Source organism: Sebastes fasciatus, chromosome 8 (assembly GCF_043250625.1).
Source record: "Sebastes fasciatus isolate fSebFas1 chromosome 8, fSebFas1.pri, whole genome shotgun sequence".
NCBI lineage: Eukaryota > Metazoa > Chordata > Actinopteri > Perciformes > Sebastidae > Sebastes > Sebastes fasciatus.
Window position 1 is genome coordinate 21,350,008 of NC_133802.1, and position 25,538 is coordinate 21,375,545.

Below are 25,538 nucleotides of genomic sequence, written 5' to 3' on the forward strand. Positions count from 1 at the left end.
AGAAAACCCACGCTAACACAGGGAGAACATGCAAACTCCACACAGAAGGGTCCCAAGCCGGATTCGAACCTGCAACCCTCTAGCTGTGAGGCGCCAGTGCTAACCACTGCACCACCGTGCAGCCCTGAGGCAAAGGGTGTGGTGGGAAAATGTCACCTGCAGAAACTCAGCCAAAATAATCCGGTTATGCAGAGAGAGCATGTGCTTGTACTATCTCTATCTTTCTCTCTCTTTCTGTTCTCCCTGGCTTTCCTTCATCTCGTCCATTCTCGTCCACCTCTCTCTGATTCTTCTCTATTTCTGTCCTCTCTTCTCAAGCTGAAAGATGCTCGCTCACACACTGACCTCACCTCTGACCTCAACAATTTTGCCTAAAGGCAAATCCGAGAGTAAAAATTAGTTCACCCTAATTTTAGACCAGAGTGAATACCTTTTTGTATATTTGACAAGATGTAATGTTAAGAATGTATGGAAAACCACAGGTGTAAAATGATCAAATGAATGATGGATTCATTACATTTAGCCTCCGTTTCACTATTCTGTGCATGCTGGCTCACCCTCACACTGTCACGGCTTACTGGGATGAATGGATTGAACATTAAAGGAACAGTGTGTAACATTTTGAGGGATCTATTGGCAGAAATGGACTATAATATTCATAACTATGTTTATATATATATATATATATATATATTAAGGAGCACTTTAACTTCACTCTTATAGTTGGTCGAGGTGGAGTACTGTATCATATTTTATAAGCTCATCATACTTTATGTTTTCTAGCCTATGGAAAATCTTAATTTGTAAAGTAGCCTATACTTAGTCCTAAATAATAACATAAAAAGGACAATATTTCACTTTGAAATGTTGTGATGTAGAAATATAAAGTAGCATAAAATGTAGTACCTCAAATTTGTACTTATGTACAGAAATCAGGTCAGCCGAGTCAGTAAACTCCTTTAAATCCCTTCTTAAAACACTTTTATTGGAGACCCTTTCCTAATTTTATTTGAATTTGAATTTCCTTGAACTTGATTCTTTATTTCTTTTAAATAATGTTTTATTTTATGACACGTCTGTTTTATTTTGCTGCCCCTGTGAAGCACTTTGTGACTTGATTTTTGAAAAGTGCTTTATAAATAAAGATTATTATTATTATTATTAGTATTACTACTTTCTACCACTAGTTGTGAACTTTAAAAATGTGTTATTTCTTTCAGCTTTTGCTATTTCAATATATTGTAGCCTACATTGTCTATCTTTATTAGTCTTTAGTGACAGGTAGGAGGGGCACAGAGAGAAAAAAAAGACATTTCCCTAATAAACTAAATGCTCTTAATGAGGGCTGCAGACAAAAACTGTAATGTTTTTACTCTGAATATCCCCATCATGCAAATATAAAAGTATCCCAGCCAACATGGTTATGTGGGCCCCACATGGGTTATGCTGGGGGTACCTGGGTACAGAGTGGGTATGGGCCCAAAATGGGCATCTTATCTGGGGCCCACTTGGATCAACTAAGTAGGTCCCACATGGACTCCCCATGTGGGCTACCCTAGTGGGTTCTAGTTGGGTCACTAATGGGAAATTAGTGCATGGGCTCAGAACGGGAAACACAAATGGGGTCCACTTTGACCAACAAAGTTGGTCCCAAATGGGCTCCCCATGTGGGCTACTTGTGTGGGTCCTAGTTGGGTCACTACTGGGAAATTAGTTCATGGGGCCAACATGGAAACTGTGGACAAACTCACTTACAACCCATATTTCAGCCCATGGAGTCCCCATGTAGTTCCCACATAGAATTTAAACCTGGGACCAAGATGCGTCTTGGGTATGTTGCCCAATTGGGGCCCACATAACAGTAACACCCAGTGTAATCCTGCATGAAACCCACAAGGGCAATTGACATTGGGTCATTATGGAACCTGCGGACAATCCTATATAGGGCCCATTTTTCAGCCCATTTACTACACTGTAAAAAAAAAGTGTAAAATAACAGAAAAATTTCCGGCAGCAGGGGCGCCAGAAAATGTCTGTTAAAAAATGGAAAAATACTGTCCGTTAATTAACATAAATAAACTGTGAAAAAAACAAACAGTAATTATCTTTATATAATTAGCCTTTATTACTGTAATTTTACAAGAAATATTTTACTTTTAACACATTTATTGTTAGAATAGTCATACACCGTAAATCGAAGACCATTTACATATAAATCACAAATGAAAAATTGAATTTTACGTTGCAAAAGCCCAAATTTACATTAACTCAGAAGTTTTGCAAAAAAAATCTGTATTTTTACAAGAAATATTTTTAGAATTCCATGAAATCCTTTTCTTCTAACATAAATGAATTGTTAAAATAGAGTCATAAACCTCTAAAAAACTGAATAATTATCTTTAAAAATGATCAAGGAAAGCTTAAATACAGATAATTACGATTGTGATTACAAAAAAATACTGTAAATCTAAGACCATTTACATATAAATCACAAATGAAACATGTCATTTTAAACAAAAAAATTCTGTCATTTTGAAATACAGACAACAAATGTAAAATTTCTTGAAAACTGTAAAAAAAAAAAAAAAAAGAATTTTTACAGTGTACCCACATGGGCCCCACATACAAATGTTGGCTGGGAATTTATGTCAGTCTTGAACCTTAGTTGTGCAGATATTGCACAATGCACATTAACTTTTAAAGCATGCATGCGTGTATAATGCCAAGAACCCCTCCCTTCCCTCCCTCCACACCTCTCTGGTGAACTCTCTCCTGGTCCCACCTCGACGGGGCGCGGTCCAGAGGGTGGAGCTCAGCTCACAGCAGCAGCAGCAGCAGCTCTCTGGGAACATTTCTCTCTACACATACTTGGCTCTTGACTTGCTGCACCGCTGAGTCGAGCCATACTTCTTCTCCCACACACCGGGTCTGCACTTGTTTACTTTGGAAACTGGTTTATACCCGAACTTTCACGGTAAAGGGCACCGTGCCGAGAAAAAGATGATGGCTCCGGACCCGCTGCGCTCAGCGATGACTCTCAGGACCGCGGAGGACACGTCGCTGGCGGTACCCTCCGACAACAAGCTGCACTCCGGACCGCAGAGAGTCCTGGATCAGGTTCACACCATCAAGAGGAGCAAGTCCAAACCCGGGAAGACCAACAACGGCTCATCTTCACCCTCACCCACAGGTATGGACAATTATACAAGTCAAGTCAAGTCAAATTTATTTCTATAGCACATTTAAAACAACACGAGCTGACCCAAAGTGCTTTACAGACATAGGCAGAATAAAAACAGGTCAACAGAGCAGACAACACAATCTCACACATATCCACAGACAGAAACCAAGTTAAAATCCATGAGTAAAAGTCTGTTATAATGAGCATTTATAAAAAGCAATTAGTCATCACAGTTCAAGTACATTCAAGAGCCAAAGAAAACATCATAAAGTTAAAGAATAATACCACATAAACAGTCGACACCAGTGGCGGCCGGCCAATAGAGGGCCACGGGGCCTGGCCCCACCCACCTTGAGCCACCAAAAAAAAAAAAAAAAAAAATTATAAAATTATAAATTATAAAAATTATAAAAATTATAAAAATTGTCAATATGTGTGTTTTTGACCTATGGAATATACCCGTAATATTTGTAAAATAGGATAACTGCGCCAAATATCTGCTTTCCTCCTTGAACTCTCTGCTAGTGCACCTCTCAGCTGCTCTGCTGCACGTGCACTTTCTGGGGCCAAATGAATTTGGCCCAAGGAAGGCGGGTCTAATAAGCAGTACAGCCAATCACTGATTAAAGATATATGATTACAAGCATGAATGACATACAATTCATCCAATCAGCGCCGTAAAAAAGACTTCCGGGAGGGCCAAACTGATTTGGCCCATGGTGTGCGCGCGCACGTTCACGTGTGTCTCTCTCTGTTCTCGTCAGGGCTCATGTCAGTTCTCGCGTGATCTTGTCTTCTCGTCTCTCGCTTCTCTCCACTTCTCTTCTCTCACAGCCCATTTTAACGGCATGACAATGGAACAGCCAAGCACTAGTAGCGTTACTCTTGCAAGACTCATCCCTAACTCGATCAAATCTCTCCTCCAAGACCCGTTTGAGAGAAGGACTTTGGCGGAGAAACTCCTGGTGAAACAACTGGGCCCAGATCAACCTCCTGGACTCAGCATAAAACAACAGACCGGCGTTTGTTGAAATTGATTGGCCCTACCCAAAAAAAAATCCACCAGCCGCCACTGGTCAACACATGTTGTAACCTCTTTATTTTGTACGGTGCTGTTGTTGTTGTCCAGATAATATTAATGTTTACTCTTGTTGGCTAATATTTAACGTTAGTTAGCTAATCTTTTTGTGTGTGTTTTTACTGGGATTAATGCGTCACACGACTTCCCCACAAGTTGCATCCTCCCAGCTAATGTGAGGAACCCAGACCAGAACGCCTTATTTGATTTATTTGTAGGCTTAAAGTGGGGATAAACATTTCTGCAGTTTACAGTTAACTAGACAGTTTTTTATTTTTTTTATTGAAGAAAATTAATTTACAAACATTAACTTATAAGAAATAATATAAAAATAACAAAAATAAAAGAGGGGGTAGAAAATAATTAAAGGAACAAAAAAAGACATGCATAAATAAATAAATAAATAATAATAAGACTGCTCTCTTCCATAGTAGCTCTAGGGGGTCATCATCATAATATGTTCAGTTCTTCATAAACTCTGAGGAGACACTTTGCATGTTGTTTCATTCCCAAGCACTGAGATGATTGACCACAAGGTAAATAGGGGTTTCATTTTCCTCCATTTGGATGCATGGATGAAAACATTTGCCAGCAGTATCAGATTGTTCAATACATACACATACGTCACCCACCTATGTCTGTCTAAGGTGCTGCATTTTAAGATTTGTTATGCATAGAAAAATAAAACTATGAACAAATAGGGAGTGATCTTTTCATTACCATACAATCATAGATGTGCAAAAAAATTAAATCTGGCCCTGTAGGGTGTTGCATAGTTACCCCAGTTTTCCCAGTGTGACACAAATAATTCCAATATATGCTTAACATATGCTGTTATCCTCTCCATTTTGCAAATGTCAATTGTAATGTCCATCCATGCATTTAAAGTTGGGCTCCCCTGTGAATAACGACTTCCTTGTAAGAGCATTTTCACCAGCTACCAGCAATATATTTAATAAATATGTGTCTCTTTTCAGACATTCTTGAGGAATAAATCCAAAAGCTAAGGTCTTACTCTCCAGGGGTACATGGCATCTGAAACATATCTTGTAAGGCATTATGAATCCCTCTCCAAAATCCACAATTTTTCCAGCAAGCTGGGGATTTACCATCATAGTGGGATTTCCGAGAGGGTGTAATAAAAAAAAATCAGGCTTGAAAATATTTGTATCTACAAAAGGGGGGACCCTGCAGAAAAGGTTAGGGAACCTGTGTGTTAGTATGAGCTCTGAGGAACTGTCAGACACACATCCTACTTATCCTGAAGGTGCCAAAGCAGTTTCTCTCTGTTAGTTAGGAATGCAGCCCATGGGCTTACACCACACACACGGACATTTAGAAAATTGCACTTTAGTCTCTCAAAACAGCACTGGTATGTGGCTTTTACTGCAAGAGGCATCATAAAGATCCACCAAAAATTGAGAAACAAATTATTTTTGTCTTGTGAAATGAGTGCTTCCTGTTGAGTTGAGATGAAGTGAATCATGGTTGTTAAATGGAAACACAGGTTATATCAGGATTTGTTATCTATAAAGTAGGCCATAGTGCTATGTTTATGCTATTTTACACATTCAAGGCTTCAAGTGATTGTACAGTTTGTGGCACGCATCATAAAATCACCTCTGGCCTGTTTAAAATTGACCTTTCCTAAATAAATTATTGTATTTCCCAGTACAGATAGAAAAATGTAGTCCAAATGAGAGGCATGCAGCCAAACCAAGGAACATTGATTCCAGAAAAGAAAAACATAACTTTAAATTTAAAGGCTGTGCCTGAAGAATAAATGCTACTATGGCTGCAACTCTTGATTATTTTCATTGTCGATTAATCTGTCAATTATTTTTTTTGATTAGTCGAGTAGTTATTTGGTCTGTAAAATGTCAGAAAATTGTGAAAAATGTTGATCGGTGTTTCCCAACATGATATCCTCAGATGTTTTGTTTTGTCCACAACACAAAGATATTCAGTTTACTGTCATAGAGGAGTAAAGAAACCAGAAAATATTCACATTTAAGAAGCTGAAATTAGAGAATTTTGCCTCTTTTTCCTTAAAGGATTACTCAAATTGATTATTCGATTATCAAAATAGTTGCCGATTCATTTTAATAGTTGACAACTAATTGCTTAATCTTTGCAGTTCTAGAAAAATATTAGAGGCATGCAGCCAAACCAGGTAACATTGATCCCAGAAGAGAAAGACTTTTCTTTAAACTTTAAGGCTGTGCCTGAAGAATAAATGCTTTATCATCTATGGTCCACATAATGAAGAGCTTCAAAATTAACTCTTTATTGGTTTGTCCCTTTAAGTCTTTATTTGTCATTCTGTCTTTTGTTCTATAGTCATTATTTAAGAGAAACTCAGTGGTCTAAAAAGGAAGTTAAGTTAAAGCTGACGATATGTAAAGGAATACTTTGCTCAGGGCAAAGTCTACAAAACTTGTCACAACAGTAGTCAAACACTGAATAATAAGAAAAACAGCCACAAGGTTAGTGTTGCGCACACGCCTGAGGCTGCTCTTCATTTTATATTGGGGCCAAAATAAAACAAGTTTAGCATTGTTCAGAAGTATTAAAGTTTATTACTTTCAGTGTTGGAGCGACAAAGATGATAATATCCGATATTAGTTGGACCCTCGCAAATGGGTATTTTCCTGTTAGCAGCCAAGACTAATTCTGTTCCGTCTTGTTTAAAGTAGGGCTGCAACTAACGATTATTTTCATTGTCGATTAATCTGTCGATTCTTGATTAATCGTGTAGTTGTTTGGTCAATAAAATGTCAGGAAATGGTGAAAAATGTCGATCAGTGTTTCCCAAAGCCCAAGTTGACGTCCTGAAATGTCTTGTTTTGTCCCCAACTCAAAGATATTCAGTTTGTTGTCATAGAGTAAAGAAACCAGAAAACATTCACATTTAAGAAGCTGGAATCAGAATTTTTTTTTTTTTCTCAAAGAAATACTCCAAAATAATCAGTTATGAAAATAGTTGCCGACTAATTGATTAATCGATGCAGCTGTACTTCAAATGGGCAGGTGAACCAAATTACAAAAAGGCTTATATTCTCACTTATCCCAAGTGCTATCCAGCCTTGCAGCTAGTTTTGGTTTTTTTGGACACTTCTGCTGCTGCCCCAGCATAATGAAGGTAATTGGATTTTTATTTGTCATGCTCAAAGAATTAAAGGTAGAGGAAAGAAAATGTTGCACTCAACCACCAAGTAGGCCTACAAGAAGAGACTGGTCGTCCAAATCAATGAGACTCTCTTATAGATCTATTCTTTCCGTTGCTATGTTCAACACAAGGGAATAAAATGGACGTGATTTTTCTATGCCTCCTTCAGTGGGCAATACAACTGGAGCTGCTTTCCAGTTGTGGCAACAGAAGTAAAACCTCACCACATAAAATTGAAACAGTCTGCTTGGCTGGATAAGACAGTACTAGGAAAAATGTGTGTGTGATGGTACTAGGAAAAGGCCTTTTATGCGGTGAGATGATGCTTAGTCACCGTCTCTTTTCCTACATGGACTTCACGTACGATAACGATGGTGATGAGTATGCCGTTGTTTTGACAACCATAATCCTATGATGGTGAAGTCACAGACTTTAATTTGGCACAATATGGCATCACGTTCCCATGAATCATTCAACAACACAGACAAATGAAGGTGCTAAAACATGTTGGCTATGAGTAAAGGCTAGATTTCCCTAAGCTTACACTAAGGACAATGGAAAGCATGTGAACTGTGACTGATATTATGTCATGTCTGTCTCTCTGTCTGACTGAATGATTGCCAGTCATGCACATTTATTTTTACACCTGTAATATGTGGGTGTAAAGGTCTGCTAAGCTATTTTGATAACACAATAGTTACTGAGTCATTATTTGCCATTTATTACTTGATAATGAACTGAACAACTACAGAATGATTGATAAAATACTATTTATCTTTATCAAATTAAGGGACTCCTTTGGGCAGATTTACCAACATTTTGCCAAAACAAAACCACCGAATGAAAAATAGAAATAATAACATAGATGGAATAGAAAATAGAGAACCAAATGGTTTATCAAATAGTGTAATTGATTTCCAAGTATTTTAATTTGAATTAATTTAATATTTCTTAATACATAGTTTTTATATCCTATTGATGCAATACTTTAGGGCTGCAACTAACGATTATTTTCATAATTTTCTTGATTAATCGTTTAGTTGTTTGGTCAATAAAATGTCAGAAAATGGTGGAAAAATGTCGAGCAGTGTTTCCCAAAGCCCAAGATGACGTCCTCAAATGTCTTGTTTTGTCCACAACTCAAAGATATTCAGTTTACTGTCATAGAGGAGTAAAGAAACCAGAAAAGATAAACATATAAGAAGCTGGAATCAGAGAGTTTTTACTTTATTTATCTAAAAAAATTACTCTAATCGATTAATTGGTTATCAAAATAGTTGACGATGAATTTACTAGTTTATAGTAATGAATCACGAGTAAAAACACACATTGTGAAACATAAAGATATACATATTTCCACACCCTCCTTATGCGTGTTTGATGCTAATTGGAGGTCTTATCACCATGACAACAATGATCTGTTTAGGTGTGGTTCAGATTTCAGACTGCCTATCATACATTCTTCTTATTCTCTGTTGTTAATTTTGGTTTCCATACATCTCCTCTTTTAACAGGCGTGTCTCCCCAGACTTTGACAACGCACGAGTTTGGAGGGTTCAAGTTTTCTCCATCCAAAGCAAATGGCACCTTCAGAAGCACCAACTCCTCCTCTACGTCAACAGGCTTCAGCAGAGGGGTAATTGTTTCTCGCATGTTCATTGTTTCACAAATAGTCAGAGCACAAACCCTTTTCCCTTCCACAGACTCAACATTAAAGGACCAAATCATGGTTTTACTATAATCACAAATACTTTATGGTACATTACCATTGCTCAGTTTTTTGATTTTTGAATATTTTCTTCTATCTAGCCATTTGTTTCAATTCATTTTTCAGTAATCCATCTCATGGTTATGTTATACCTGCATTCATTTTTGTCCACAAAAAAAGGTCACTTTTGTGTGGTAATGCAGATTAGGCTTCTTAAATGAAACTAAGAACTGCATTACCACTTGAAGATAACAACATAACGTTGACAACAATACAATAATGAATACTATTAATTGCATAGAAGTAAAGAACGATTTAAAGGGATAATTAGATGTTTTTGGTGGCGGTGTTGTTGTTGTCAGCTTACCACAAAGACTGGAAACAGGGGAAAACAGCTAGTCTAACTCTGTCCAAAGGTAACAAAATCTGCCTACCAGCACCTCTAAAGCTCACTTATGAACATGTTATAACTCGTCTGTTAAATCCATACAAAAATGGAAGTACTTTTACGGTTATTTCTTGGCTGGGCATGGTGACTTCAGGCAACCAGCGGAGACTCCATGAAGCCAAGAACTACTCTGGCACATAAACTAGAGGTGCTGGTAGGCAGATGTTGTTATCTTCGGACAGAGCCAGGCTAGCTGTATTCCTTTAAGAAAATACAAAACACTGGATCCTTATTGGCTGCAAAGGATGTGTGCTTTTCTTTTTGTAAATGTTGGCAAAAATCCCTCCCAGCTCACTGTTGATGTTTTGAAACTCAACTCTGAGAAGATTGTTTTTTTGGTTACGAAATTATAAGCAATAACAGAAACCTGATGGCAAATGGGAGGCACCCCTCAGTCACAGGTGATTTACGACATTATGTTGTGAAACATTATTATACCATACTTGAGCTGGTGGAACGCATGATGTAGCCACATTGCTTTGCTGGTTAGGCCATCGTCTTTTGTCAGTGAGTGAGTGTGTGAGGTGCAGTGCCTTATGCACTGTACTGTACTGTACTGTACTGTGAGTATAGGGACCACTTAACAGAACACATTTTTTAATGTAGCATCCAAGCGTGTGTGATTTCCTAATTTTGGAAACGGACGAATACTGTTTTTTTTATACTGTCATTCTCAATTTCAGTCTTGTCACTAAGAGTCAGGCTGAGTTCAACTCATTTGCAATACTGGGCTTATCCAAATTACACAGAGGAGTAATGCTGACTTCATCAGTGTGGTTTTGAGTGTGTGTTGGTGTACAGTATGTGTGCGTGAATTTGTATTTGCTCTGGGTTGGCCTGCCCTGACCTACTGACAGTGAGTTGAGACATGTTGGAGGGTGGTGATGTGTTCTTGCTGTTGAAGGCTCATTAACACTTGATGACATATCTCACTATCACATTGTGTTTTTGCTGTTTTGCTCCGAATCTGTGGATGAGTCAACTGTCTACTGCAAAATAGATACTTAAATTACCTGGTAAAAGATACCTTGCCGGGCTGGTAGCTGTCTTGTCTTGTATATAGCATCTTGAATTACCCCTGTCACATAGCAAAGCATGTATTACCACTGCTGTATTGAATGAAGGCATTAAATAGGTTTTCTAAGTGAAGATGAAAAAATGTATGATTACAAACCGAGCAACCCAAAACTATTAACACGTTAAGTTGTGACAGAGTGCTGTAATGTTAAAGTTAAGTTGAAGCGTTTCTCATATTACTTGATTTTTGACTTTTAAAATAACTAGAAATAATTGAAAAAATAACCTAACTTGGTATAAACAATATGATGTCAACTGTCATCTTGTGGTATATACGTATTCATAATGCTCATCTCCATCAGACACCCCATTAAGCGAGCTGTGAAAGTTTCTGTTTGGAGACGCATCATGTTTCAATCACAACATTTAGTTTGTGGCATCAGAAACGCTCCGCTTGCTTGGTTCAACTTTTTTTCCCACGAGTTCAGTTTTCCAGGCAGAAAATGAGTCATGCTGCTCGAAATACAAACCAAAAGTCAGAAACACAATCTAAGCGGCGAGTGATCCAGCCGTTTTGGGTTGCTGACATTACTTAAAACTTCTTTGTGTTTCTTTATTTAGAGTGAGCTAAAAAAGTCCCACGGTTGATGCCTTGATGATGTTTTTTTTTCCGTAATTATGGCCGCCATGCGGTCAGTGTCCCTCCTTCCTATTGCATCACCATCACTTTAATAATCATCAATCATACTCTCAATTAAGAATTCTACATTAGTGATTGTAGTATTGCTTTTTGCAGTACCAGGTATATTCTGCTCTCATGTATGTATCCTAAATAACAGCAATTACAATAGATACAGTAATATTTGGGTATTTTTCACAAAATTTGTGTTCACAAGTAAGACACATTTTGCTGCTATTCTGTGCTGCTTCTATTTGCTCTGCTGAATTTGCATCCATCTTTCCTGTCCTGCCTGGTGGCTCAGTCAGGCCGTAGCCAAATGAAGGAAGCATGCTACACTTTGAGAGTAAACACGCTGTCAGTTCTTATCATACGTGTTGTTGACAGATCTCTCCATCATCATGCTTTCGTTGCTAAGTAGCAGGGCTGGTTGGTAACTGAGCAACCAGTCCGGTTTGGAACATGAAAGAGAGTCGATACACAGAACCTACAGTGTGTGAATATATACTATGTGTGTGTGTGTGTGTGTGTGTGTGTGTCAACTGCTTCCCCATTAGTCGTTATATCTTCCTGATAACATTCATTGTCTTCAAAGACCGATCGGAATGTTCTCCTGCCAGATTTGTGATTTACTGTACTTTTTCAAATAAGCCAATAGGAGACCGAGTTTTAGTTGGGAGAATGACTCATCGTTAAAGCATTAGCTAGACATGTTCTGTCATTTTGCTCAGGCTATGCCAATTTTCTTTCTTGGTTATTTTTTGGCAAAGCTTGAGTAGCGTGCTTTGTACAGGCACGCAAACAAAGCCAAAAAAAGCAAAGTCAAAATAAATTGATACAGAAACAAGACGTAATTACGTGAGATTAAGGTGTTGAGTGAGGTCGGGATTGTGAGAAAGGTTTAATGGGTGCTGCTGTGTCTGACTTGTACACACAAAGATCCTCCGTGAGAAACTGCTCTACTGTGCCAACAGTCTGTTAACACACAACTGCTTGAGTTGGTCTCCAATGACAGATATCATGTTTCTTTGGTTTGTGTGATCGTTTAGTGGGTTCTGTTGCCTTCAGCTTGGACTGAGGAGGAGAAAAGGTATGCAGGCTTTGTGTCAGCTCAGATTCCTCTGTCTTGGTTTACAGGGGGCTTCTTTGAAAACTGTTCTGCTGGAAAGTGGGTTACTTTTCTTTTTTTGAGACCTAGATTGTTGCTACAGAAAACCATTATGCAGTGATTTAGCAGTGAATGGTATTCCTGTTTGTCACTGCCGGCTAAGCTGCAGTTTTCCATGACTGGCTAGTGCGTACTTCTCATGATGTGTCTTTTTCAATCTAATCTGAATAACATGTTTTATGGAAAAACCTCCTAAGCCATACACTCCTTCTTTTTAGGTAAAGAAGGAATGGCACTCTGTATCCACTAAAACCACGGGAGGAAGAAATGTCAGCACGTCGGGCATGTGGGATCAGCGACGCAACACTTCCACCTGGGGTGCCAACGGGCTGAAATCCGCTCGCAGTGACCCTGCCTTGGTTCGCCAATTTCCTGCTGCTCCTGTACCTGCACCTTCTATGGTGATCAATTATTTTTATGTCAAATTGTAATGTCACTGAAGTACCTGAACATTTTGTTTTTAGGTAACCAATCCTTCAAACAAATATACCACAAAAACTGCAAGTACTCTAGAGTACCGTACTCTATAAGCATTGTAAATTGCTCTTTTTTTTAGATGGCCAAAGGACAGGTCCAGAGCCAGAACAGCCTCGTGGCTCGAGCAAATAGAAACAGCACCATTTCTATGACCAACAGCACTCTGGTGACCCACAATCAGGCGCGCATCATCCAGCCGCCCTCTGCCCAGCTTCGCTCCGAGGGCAGGATGGGCACCATGAAAATATCCAAGACAGAGCAGCATGCAGTGTGAGTTCACCTGTTTTCCTGGCTTTCATTGACATTTTCAGGCAATAAGAAGGGGTTGACATGAGCGACATAAGGCACATAGTATTTTACAGTATTTTACATGTTGACCATTTCGCGGTCGCCGATTCTCACAAGTACGATGCGACAATGCGGTGCGGGAATGCGGAAAATTTGCACGCAGATTTTCCATAAGATGACTATACACTTATTTGCTTTGCCATGTTCGATTTTCATCAGTGAGGCCAAAATGAGTTTCCTAAATAGTGCCCGGGTCCACTCCACACAACAAAAACCTATGCAGACAAAGAATGTCTAAGGGGCTAACGTTAACTACACAATACATCAACTCATCGGACCCCAAATGTGATGCTAACGCTAGCAACATATCAGCTACATTGCCATCTTCATTGTATCCCAGCAGCTGGGCGATCTCAAGCCATATATTGTCCTTTATTTGGTTGTTGAGGTAGTAGTGTTTGTCGTACATTATTGGGTGTTGAGAAGGGGACGGCGTTGTTATTTCGAAACACCTATAATCTGAAAAGCGTCCCATTGTACTGAAAAAAGCCCATTTGTCCGACAGTCCGTTACCCAGAAGTCAAACGCCCATTGGTCCAAGGCCCGTTGCTCTGAAAATACACACTCTCCGTGAACGAAGGAACAATATTGATCAAACATATATTTACGCAAGAGGAAATCTGGTGACGTCGAGGTCCGTCCGAATATTTTTTTCCCCCTTGTTCCATAAGGGTTTGCAAGCATTCATAACAGCCAACAAAATCAGTTTTTATAAATTTTCGTGCAATTTTGTGTGAAACAGCTTTTACAGTCGAGGTCAATTTCTCCATCCAGTTTATGTCATTGACAACTGCAGCCCAGTCCTCCTTCGTTGCAGGGTTTGGTTGCAGCCTTTTCCATGTTCTATGCTTTCTTGCTAGCAGCCAAGAATATTTAAAAAAAGATAATCCTGAGCCACCTGGGATTTTGAGAGATATTATGTGAGAAAAAAACAGCTCATTATCTTTTAAATGCATCGAAAACTATTTCTTAGTATCTAATTTCCAACCATCTCTTTTATTCCTGTGCCTGCCGTGACTGCAGGGAGAGCAACACGGTGAACATGTCAGACATGACCCTGAAAGGGGCTGTAGAGTTCCTGTCTCACCCTGAAGAGAATTACCAGCAGTGTGGAGCCACCTTCATCCACCACACCACCTTCAAAGAGGAGCGCACCAAACAGGAGGTCAGAGCATTCGCAAACATATACCGTACAGACACTCCCTCCAAACATGCACACGTGGAGGTTGTCTGTTTTCACATCATATGTGTATGAGGGTTGTCCTGTAGTGGTGATACAATTGGTACAAGGGCTCTCTGTGTAGACCTTTGTGTAACCTGCCTTGAGGGAAAGGGAGGAGAAAGTATTTATTATGCTGCTGGTTCTGTTTGTAACTTCTAGTGTTGGAAAACCATTGCCACGCCTCACATTTTCAACATGTATTCCCCTCCACATTTCTGCTCACAGGTTTTCCAACTAGGAGGTATCCCCGGTCTTGTGGCCCTGCTGCGGAGCCCCAACCCTGGGGTGAGCCAGGCTTCTGCCGGGGCTCTGAGGAACCTGGTGTTCAAAGACCAGGACAACAAGCTGGAAGTTCAGCACTGTGAAGGTATCGCTAAGTCCCTGCAGCTTCTAAAGGAGACCGATTCTACTGACACCCAGAAACAAATCACTGGTAGGACGTTTTTATTGGAACAAAACCTCACAATATTGGGTTGAAGGGGGGCCTAGTGGGCCTTTACTATAAAAGCTTATCCCTGAATATCACATAGACTGAGCAAAAACATGTGCTTTACAACAGAATGCTTTTTTTTTATCAATTGTTTTTAGTAGAACATAAAGACTGCAAAATAAATACATAGAATAACATTTTAAAAAGAAAATTGGTCTTGTATAAATACCAAGTCTTCGCCTGTCAATTATGCATACAATTCCTGCATTTATTCAGTAGACAAGGAGGACATAAATCAAGTAATAATGATAATAATGTTGTCTTAATACAGACAATATGACATAAGGCTTGGTAAACCACGTGCTGTTATTCCTCCTACTGTATATAAGTAATAACCATTTTGTTCAATACCTCACAAATTTATATTTAAAGTCAATTTCTCCATATTATACATTACTTTTACGATCACTATCCACTCCAATTTTGTCGGAGGTTCTTTGACCATCCATTTCTTCGTAGAACATTATGTTTTTAAGAACAAACTCCACTTCAAAGGACAACAACATGATGCATGGATTAAATAATCATTTTGAATGCTTGTAACTTTACTTTTCTTGCCATACGAAGGCCTGCTATGGAACCTGTCCTCCGCCGATGAGCTGAAGGGAGAACTTATCGCTACAGCTTTGCCCGCCCTGACTGAGAACGTGGTGGTGCCATTCACCTGCTGGTCAGACGACAGCGCCAACAACAACATACACCCTGATGTCTTCTACAGTGCCACAGGGTGCCTGCGGTGAGAACATTTAATTAATCCGTGCCTCTGATGTTTGATTTTTTTATGTTTCATTGGCAGAGATCAGATAGTTTCCAGGAACTTTTATTGTTAAGAGCAACGTTTTGACGTCACAGACATTTTTGTCAAGGCTTTGTAATCTCAATGATTATAGTCAATAAATCAATTCGCCGATAGCCAGATGCCAAACACCTTCAGGCTCCAACTTCTGAAGTTTTATATCATCGTAAACTGAATATTTTGGGTTTTGAACCGTTGGTTGAACAAAACGAGACATATGAAGATGTCACCTAGGACTCTGGGGAGAATGTGATGGACATTTTATAGACAAAACAAATAATGGATTAATCAAAAAATCGTATTTCTTTTTTTTTTTTTTATCCAGCCCCTGTTAAAGTGTTTTACATGATATGCATGCGATACACCTGATTTGACGAAAAAAATAATTTGCATCCTTCCTGAGAACAGACAAGTTGGGAGTTATGTTATGTAAATGTGTATTAAACAATAGATTTCATTGTGTCTACTTACTACTGGCACTGCTTTTGAAACCTCGTGCCTAATCTCCAAGATCAAGTTTGCTAACAGGGTGTGATGGTGCAAGTTTTCCTGTTGAGGCACTCACAGTTCTGTTTATTATCATTATATTCTAGACATGTTAATGTTGGATTGAAATGAATGATTGAAATGTGTGTAGGAACCTGAGCTGCTCCCAACAGCAGGAGAGGAAGGCAATGAGGGAGTGCCGGGGCCTCATTGACTCACTCATGATTTACGTTCAGTCTTGTGTGGCGGAGGAGAACCCCGATGACAAGGTAAACTCTCATTTCTATCAACAGACATTTTCCCAGCCTCCACTAGTAAACACAGAACTTAAAATGTAAACGCTCTGCACACAGAGTGCATCGGAGTTGGTCGGTCATTTTTAACCCAGCACCTTTGCCCATTTTGTCATCCTTTGATCGGCCACTGCAGAGAAAATTTTAAAGTTAGATTTTTCAATATACTGATACGTTAGAAATGATTTTATGTTCTTGACTCTTTAAACTCCCCGACTCTAATCTGCACCACCACTATCATCACTATCAGTAAAACTGATGCTGTCATGTAGAGCTGAAACAATTAATCAACGAATCAAATAGCCAATTGACAGAATTTTATCAGCAGCTACTTGGATTATTGTTTGTCTTTTTTTTTTTTTTATTAGCAAAAAATATTTATTTGATTTATTTATTGACTCCACCTACCGGATTTTCTCTGTTTTATATCTTTGTAAACTGACTATCTTTGGGTTTTGGACTGTTGGTTGGACAAAACAAGCTACTAGCTTTAGGAAATTCTGACAGTTTTCACTATTTTTAGATATTTTATAGAACGATTAATCAATTAATCGAGGAAATAATTGTTGGTTGCAGCCCTGCTGTCAAAGGTTACAGAGAGCAATTGGCATTAATTGCCATATTAATTTAAATCACTACATTGCTCATAGAGAGACTTGAAGTTAAACATTGAAAGTTAAAGCTTTGTTATTTTAACGATTGCTTCCCTGGCATTATAATCAAGGCTTATTTGTCTGTTTATCAGGCCACACATTGTTATTCTGGCTCACAGCATTGTTTTCTTTTTCCACATTGTGAATTGTGGAGGTGTGAGCAGACGAGAACAGCTATGGTTGGATTCATGTCTAGTGACGTATTCTAGTTCATTCATAGTTCCTGTAGAGCGTGTCTCGTGTCCCTCACAGAGAGTGTGTTCAGTCCGGAGACTAAAACTATATCCCGAAGCACATGTACACAAACAATACAAGTACACCTACACAGTCACAGACACATCGGTAAACACACACATGTATAAGTGTATGCTCAAGCAGGTAAATACCGCAGGTGGAGTCAGCATGTGTATATATTTAGAGGGAGCTCATTTGTGTGTGAAGTTTTGGGTGTGGATGTGTGCTGAACTCTGTCTGCACTCTGTTGACACAGACTAGTCTTAATGAAGTAGTGGAGTACGAAAGGTGTTGTCTGTGTGAGAGGCAGAGCTGAGCTCAGTATAAAGTTATCTTCTTGTAGTAACTGTGGTTATGGATGACGACAGTTGCTGCGCTTTATGCATGTTGATGCTATAATGGTTATATTGTATACAGTATATTCAGGTTTATCTCTAGGTTTTCATCATTTAGTTGACTTTTTGATTAAGATAATTCTACTGTTAATCAAGCCACATTAACTAAACCCAACTGAATTTACTGAAACTTGTTTATTTTGGTCAGCAAGTTAATGTTTCTGTTGCGTTTCTAGAAGAATTCATCCGTTTCCTGTTAAATGAACATACAAACTGACACGTGCTTCATGCTGTGTTCACACTACGAGTGACACGAGCCATTTTCAATGGAAGCCTGCATGGAAACTGTCGCTGCGGGACGGGCGTGACACACCTCAAATAAAGTTGAGCTGGTCTCAAGTTGTATTTCAACACTCCAATGACGCACTGAGGCGTCAACCAATCAAATGATGTTCTGTTCCATCTAATACAATGTCGTTAGCCAGTTCCCTGTGCTATTTAATGACATAACTATGTCAACGTGTGGCAGCCGCCCATTCTCTGGGGCTTGCTGTCATTTACCTTTTCCCTGGTGTTTTTTGGTTGAGTTGCTGAGTGATTAGAGGGTTATTCAGTTCACCTGTTGCGCAGGGTGTGGGGACTGGCTCTTAAATGATAGTTGAGAGCAGCTTGGTGAATTCCCCTCTTGGCAAATCAGGGTGTAACGACGCCCTTTCTGTAGGGCTTAAAAGAGGAGGGAAACTGCACACCCAGTGTCATTCTGATCTCTCCTTCACTAAATGCAACATGTGTTATCAGTCAAACCAGAAATCTTGTCTGTTTTAGGCCCTTTTGAGATTCTGTGATCTTTGTGTTTTGTTTATTGAGAGTGTTGACTATCCTAGTTGGGGAAACAAAATAAATACCAATCAATTGGGTTACCTGCACTAGGACGGTTAGGTGCTATTTGTGCAAGAATCTGGCTTGCTTCACGATAGCCTAAAGCCTGCAGGCTGTATTTTGTTATTCTAGTCATTTGTCGATTTTCACTAAAACCCTTTATACCCATTTCTTTTAGTGTATTTTATTTTGGAAACTTTAAAGGAGGGTAAAAGGAAAAGTAAAACCAATATTTCAGTTTCCTTAATTGTTTATTATCGAAGAGGCATTTATTCATTATTATTATTATTAAGGAGGCATTTTATTTTATATTATTATGTGGATGGAACTGTTTTTCCGTCTCCTGCCTGAACAACTAAAGTCTGGGGAAATCAGTACCGCCACAAACGAGCGCTTGAGCAACACTTGAACGACAACTCTGCGACAAGTAGCTGGCCACGCTGGCCGTTTTGCTGCTTTTGTCGCTCATCATGTGAGCATAGCATAAGACCTTGATGGATGTGCTTAATCAATGAAATGTGAACCACAAATAAAATTAAAAAAAAGACAGAAACAAATGAATTGAGTTTCCTTTGTTGGCTGGACAAATGGACATTCCAGTATTTATCAACATGGCTGTTTCTCTTATATTTCTGTCCATTGGTCATGATAACATTTCACTCACTGCCTCCATTGTCAAGATTTGGGATACGCAAAGTTCAGATTTTTTTTTTACTTTAATTTTTTTTTTTTTTTTTTTAAATGCTTGTCTTTGAGTTTGACTGAGAGTAAACCCAGAGAGTAGTTCCCTTGAGATCAAGATGTAGAACAATTAACCACAAATGGGGTCTTCCTTATCATACAGTATGTGGCACTGAATGAGAAGTGAATGGTAAATTGGCAGAGAGAAACTTGCTAACAAGAATCGTATCATAACATTTGCTACAATTTTCTTCAAACACACTGAGTCTGAAAGTAGATCTGCTTTGCTCTGAAGCGCAGTAACCATGTAGTTAATAACCTCTCCTCTCCTCTAGTCTGTGGAGAACTGTGCATGCATCCTCCATAACTTGACCTACCAACTGGAGGAAGAGTCCCCTGAGAGCTTCGGCAAGTTCATACCTCCGCCAGAGGCCCAAACTGGGAGTAAGAAAAGCCCCACCGTTGGATGCTTCAGCCCCAGGAGCAGCAAGGCTCAAAATGAGGTGGGCATCCACCACACCTCCACCTCATGTTCGTTGGCTAAATCATGACGGGGCTTTTAATCCATACAGACTTCCCCTTCTGATCTCTTTCTCGTCCTTTCTATCTCAGTTTTCATTTGACGTAGTTCAGGGAATGCTGGATGATGGAACCCCATCGGGCGCGAAGTGGTTGTGCCATCCCAAAGCTATGCAGACCTACCTTTCTCTGCTGGGCTCGTCCCAGAAAGGCGCCACCCTGGAAGCCTGCTGTGGTGCCCTGCAGAACCTCACTGCCAAAACGGGAAAGGTGAGTACAAAGAAGAGAATTATTAAGCTTACCATTTGTGTGTGGTGTAACGGGCATTCAGGATTACCTCAGATTGACTTAAGAAAGGGGAGAAGCAACTAAGACGGAGAAGTGGTGGGAATAATGACACAACAGCACAACTCACAATAAGAATTGACTGGTTTTGTAGAGAAAGGTTGGAGTTGTGTCTCCGTGGATTCAGAGGGTTTTAGAGAAAGAAAGAAAAACTTAGAAGAAGGGAAAGTGAGATGCATACAAATTTCAAATAATTACAAAATCAGCTGGATTTGTCTGGATTTGTTTGTTTATCACAATGCAAATATGGACTGCTCAAGTGAAGTGGGAGATACAGCTAATGTGTTTTTCTGTATTGCGTTTGCTTCCCTTCCAGGTGTCCAATATCATGAGTCAGATTCTGGTTCAAAAGCTGGGAGCTATGATGCACATACCCGCTCTTTTAAAGTCTCCTAACCGGGGCCTGCAGAAGACCGCCATGTCCCTGCTGGGTAACATGTCTCGGACCCACAGTTTGCAGAGCTCCATGGGTAAGGAAGAGCATGAAATATTTACGTTTCACAGGCAGCACATGCATGAACGCAGTGTTAGTCCACATAAAACTGCTTTACTATGTTTCCTTTGTGTTTCTCTTTAGCAAAGCAGATTCTGCCGGAGCTCGCCGGCCTCGTCACCTCTGGCCCCAAAGAGATGGGAAACTCTGACGAAACTATAGCAACAGCCTGCAACACAGTACGGAGTCTGATGTTGGCAGACACTGATGTCAGCAAGAAGGTCATCAATAATGAGCTGGTGACATCGGTGGCTGACCTTAGCGAGAACGGGTGAGTTTTTAATGTATTCATCTCTGTATGGGAGATTCATCTTCCATAGCTGTGACAAACTTAAATGCATTTGTTTGTGTGTAAAGCACTCTGAACTGCCTCTGTGTTTGAAAGGTGCTACACACCGTCACCTAAATTTAAAAAAACAAATGCAGAGGATACGTTTCTTTTTGATTATTTTGAACAGACAGTGATGCAGTTGTCAAAGACTGACAAAATCCTCATGCTGGGGACTGAGGTAGCATTTTGTCCACTGGCAACTTTAGTAAACTATTTTCATTATAAAAATAAGAATAATTTCAAACACTTCTGTATTACACTGTACAAACACTTTCCCAAAAGGCAACAGGTCACAATATGCTATAAAACTGAAAAGCATCTCTTATGCTATGAAATTAAAACTACAAAATAGATTGAATAATAAAAAATAAAGGCAACGCATAGTTTTGATCTATAAAATGTCAGAAAATCTTTCCCAAAGCTCAAGATGACATCCTCAAATGTCTTGTTTTGTCCACAACTCCAAGATATTCAGTTTACCGTCATAGAGGAGTAAAGAAACCAGAAAACGTTTGCATTTAAAAAGCTCGAATCAAAGAATTTTGATTTCTTATTCAAAAAACACTCAAACCCATTAATCGATTATCAAAAAAGTTGGTGAATACTTTAATAGTTTGCAACTAATCGATTAATCGTCGAAGCCCGACTTGGCTATATATGAACATTCACCCAAACATTTACGTATTACACTGTATTAAAACATCAACAGCAACACCTCTTCTAGAGAAAATCTTTCTGTTACTCTGCCAACAGTTTCCGAAAGAAATCCTGATGAACACCACTGGCAGCATGTTCTGTAGTTATGTAATGTGTAATGTATGGCACGGGAAATATTTGCTGGCATTCTTCCTCTTCTACAGTTAGTGTACATGTCAAGCAGCTACCTACCGTCATGCTGTTGCTATTGCAGCTTATTGACACAAGGTTATTTCAACAGACAAACCGCCACTCTGCTGTCAAAGTATCTCATATTCCAATCGTGCAGATGGTATGTTCAGTGCGTAAGGGCCTAATCAGACAGAGCGGGTTTTGCAGGTGGAAAACGTACCAAACTGCCTTTTTGTTGCCCGATCAGACAGTGTTTTTTTTTGCAGTTTACTGTGTCTTTTTTTATTATTATTATTTAGCACCGAATGAGTGCTAACGTTACCTTAATACAATACTACACTTTAAATGAATGACAAGTACTTACATTCAATCTCAAGTACCACACTAATTTGCCTCCGTCTGTTTTGTGTTCAGATCATAGTAACTACGGTTGGTAAAGTCATAAAGCTCTCAGTATCCAGCAAAAGTCACCACAATGAGAAAAACGGCAGTGACATTGGGCGCTTTACTGGTCTGAGTTGAATTGTTTCTACTCGAGGCGTTCAGGGTGCTCCTGTAAAAAACACAAGGCGTATAGAGCGGATAAACGCGAGGCGCTTAGCAACGCAAAAGCAGTGCACAAAACGCTTCACTGTCATTGAAAACAGTTACAAAAAGCCACCCCAGGCTGCTAAAATGCGTTGTGTGTGTTATCAGGACCTAAATTGATTCTTTTCCTCTCAATTCTTGTGTGTGTTTTGCCTTATTTTTTGTGCTCTTCCTTAATGACCTCTGCCCTTCTTTCTCTGCCCTAGGTCTTTCCCTAAAGGCAGCAAAGCAGCTTCCCTGCTGCTCTACAGCTTATGGAACGAGAAGAATTTCCAAGGTGTTTTTAAAAAGGTAAATCAAAAAGTAATGTGTGACTGACTGTGTGTTTAATTCTCTAAAGCAGACACGTCGTGAACCTATTGTATCCGTGCATCAGCTTAAAGTTTTGGCGCATGCACGCGAGCAGAGGGAGGGCTCAGATGAAACTTGGGTGTTTATTATTACTCCTCTGGCGTGCACAATCACTTTCCCTTCCCTCCTGCCACACCCAGAGGTTCAGTGAATACAGAAACAGTCACTCTGGAATCCAGGCAGACTGGTTTTCAGTGCGCACTATTATGGGAGGAGTAACACATGGAGGAGAGATGAAGAAGAGGTCAAGACAGTAAGAGTCATGGGCGGACAGAATACATGAAAGATATATTGTGTATGAGTATGAGCAAGTGTGCCTACATGTAGGATCTGAACAGTAGCAGCACTTACCATAAATCAAGAAATAAGAGTGGCAGCTTAAAGAGTGAGGGAAAACACTCCTGTTTTCACACTGCCATGATTCGCCGGAGGCTCCTCCAAGTTGCTGACACAGTACAATTCCTAATTAGAGCAAGGGTGTGTTGCATGTGTGTGTGTGTGTGTGTGTGAGATGGCATCTGTTCGACACCCTCAACTGATTTTATAACATTTTGATCCACAGCTGGGGCTGAGCAAATCACTTTTTGTCAATGACAACACCACAGCAGCGCACAGGTCGACTCAAGTCATCGAGTGATGGACGAGTGGAGCGGCGCCTGAGAGGTACAATCTGCTTCTGAATAGCTTGTATATATTGAGAGTTAAAGGCTCAGTGAAAATGAGCAGAATTTGTGACATGAGGATTAAAACTTGTTCTCTGTGTTTCTCTCTTCCTGCACGTACTCGTGTGTGTGCTTGCAGATGGAAACCAGCGTGTTCAGACACTGCTGTGGCCACACCCTTGCAACAGGGAGAGTAAAATTACGTTCTTCACATAACCTTGTTGAAAGAGCCCATCAATTAGGAGTCGATCATACATTGTACAAAAGAGAGCTTTTAATTTTGTGCGTAATCCTACAGCGTTGTATGTATTTAAATTGGATATGTTTCTGTCTGTGTATATAAAGGGGTGAGTGTGTGTTATTGGTAGGTGAAGTGTGCATGTGCTGAAACCCAGTTCTACCGGCCTGAGAGCTGCAACACACCAGACAATGTTATCTGCAGTGAAAGTTACTTAAGGCATGCAGGGATTATGGCATTGTTGTCAAATGTGTCTGTAGTGGCTAAAAGATAAAATAATCCATTGTGGCCTTGAGGACTGAACAGCCAAAACTGAAAGTAATAAGAAAAGTATATGAAAAGCTAAAAAAAAAAAAAAAAAAGACTTTGTGTAAGACTAAGTGTCGCTACCGGATGAATTTTTGTACGTCCAGTAAGAATTTTTTTGTTATTTTGTTCTGTTTCATTCTATGATTCAGAATTTTGTTTTATAAAAAATGAACAGAAACTGCTTTCTAGTGCCTAAATAGTTAAACAAATTGTTCAACATTTTGGGAGATGTGCTTGTTTGCTTTCTTGCCGAGAGTTGATAAGAAGAGCTTAGACTGGAAACGGCTAGCCTGGCTCTTTCCAAATGTAAAAAAATCCACTTACCTGCACCTCCGAAGCTCAATAATTAACACATACTATCTCGTTTGTTTAATCCTTACAAAAAAGTGTTAAAGTGTTAAAACAACACTGTGGTTTTAGATTCACAATCAGTCTTATTTTCTAAGTACGGACATACATGGAATTTGACTCCAGTTTTATGCATCTCTCTCAATGTAGTTACACAGAAATAGAAATAACATCTAGGGACAAGGACAACAAAGCTGGACAAATAAAGGTAAAGAAAAAGTACACAAGTATGTGAAAAAATATATATAATAAGGAATAAAATAAAATGCCTATACAAGTCAAGTGTTCTGTAAATTGTAAACAATACAAATAGTGCAAAGAAATAAATACTGAATGATATACATAGACTGGATGATTAGAGTCGTAGAGTATGTACATGTAAAGATGTATACTGTATGTACAGTGAGTAGGTGACAGATGATGTATACTTTTTTTTTTTAAAGTGCATTAAAGACTAATATTATAATCTATAAAGGCAGCAGTGGATATTGGGTGTTGGAGGGTTATTGACAGTGTATGAGTGATTTAAGTGTTCATCAGAATGACGGCCTGTGGGAAGAAACTGTCCTTGTGTCCGGTTGTTTTTTTAAACAGGGTTTATGGGCAATGTAAAACCACAATGTGTCATTTTTACACTTTGGTTTTTGTGTGGATTATACAAACAAGATGTTAAGAAGTGGAAATGTGTTAGCTTTGGACAGCTGTTTCCCTCAGTCTTCGTGCTAAACTAGACTAACCAGCTGCTGGCAGTAGCTTCATGTTTATCGAACACATATGAGAGCGACATAAATCGTGTCATCTAACTGTTGACGAGAAAGTAAACAAGCATCTTTCCCCAAAATATCAAACCATTCCTTTACAGTGCAGTACTAAAAGTTCTTTTCTGTTGCTTTGTCATAAACTTGCCTATTGAAATTTACAAATTGTATGCTGTATTTTTTTGTGTTTGTTTTTTTTCATTATTGTTTGTTTTCTTGCATGAACTGAGGAATTGGAGACAGAGAAGTATTGGAATATAGCACACAACAACATGTAACACCACCTGTGCCCATTCACTTTGACTAACTATGTATAGAAATTCGGAGCGATATAAACAGTCGGGGTTCCGCTTCTGGCTGCACACTGATGGTTATGATGTAATTCAACCGAAGTCGCTAAGGAGATAATGAAGGGACTGCGCCCTC

The 25,538-nt window shown here is 39.3% G+C and overlaps 1 protein-coding gene across 1 annotated transcript; it reads left to right on the forward strand.

Moving 5' to 3' along the window:
* The first annotated feature begins 2,855 nt into the window (after positions 1-2,855).
* Positions 2,856-24,009, forward strand: pkp1a (plakophilin 1a). Its single transcript, XM_074644251.1, has 15 exons — positions 2,856-3,190; positions 8,943-9,064; positions 12,667-12,849; positions 13,005-13,195; positions 14,297-14,438; positions 14,721-14,928; positions 15,553-15,721; positions 16,419-16,536; positions 19,678-19,845; positions 19,955-20,131; positions 20,523-20,676; positions 20,784-20,970; positions 22,653-22,737; positions 23,360-23,460; positions 23,599-24,009. The coding sequence occupies exons 1-14, from the start codon at positions 3,001-3,003 to the stop codon at positions 23,432-23,434; spliced, it is 2,169 nt and encodes a 722-aa protein (XP_074500352.1). The 5' UTR covers positions 2,856-3,000; the 3' UTR covers positions 23,435-23,460; positions 23,599-24,009.
* Positions 24,010-25,538: the final 1,529 nt, after the last annotated feature.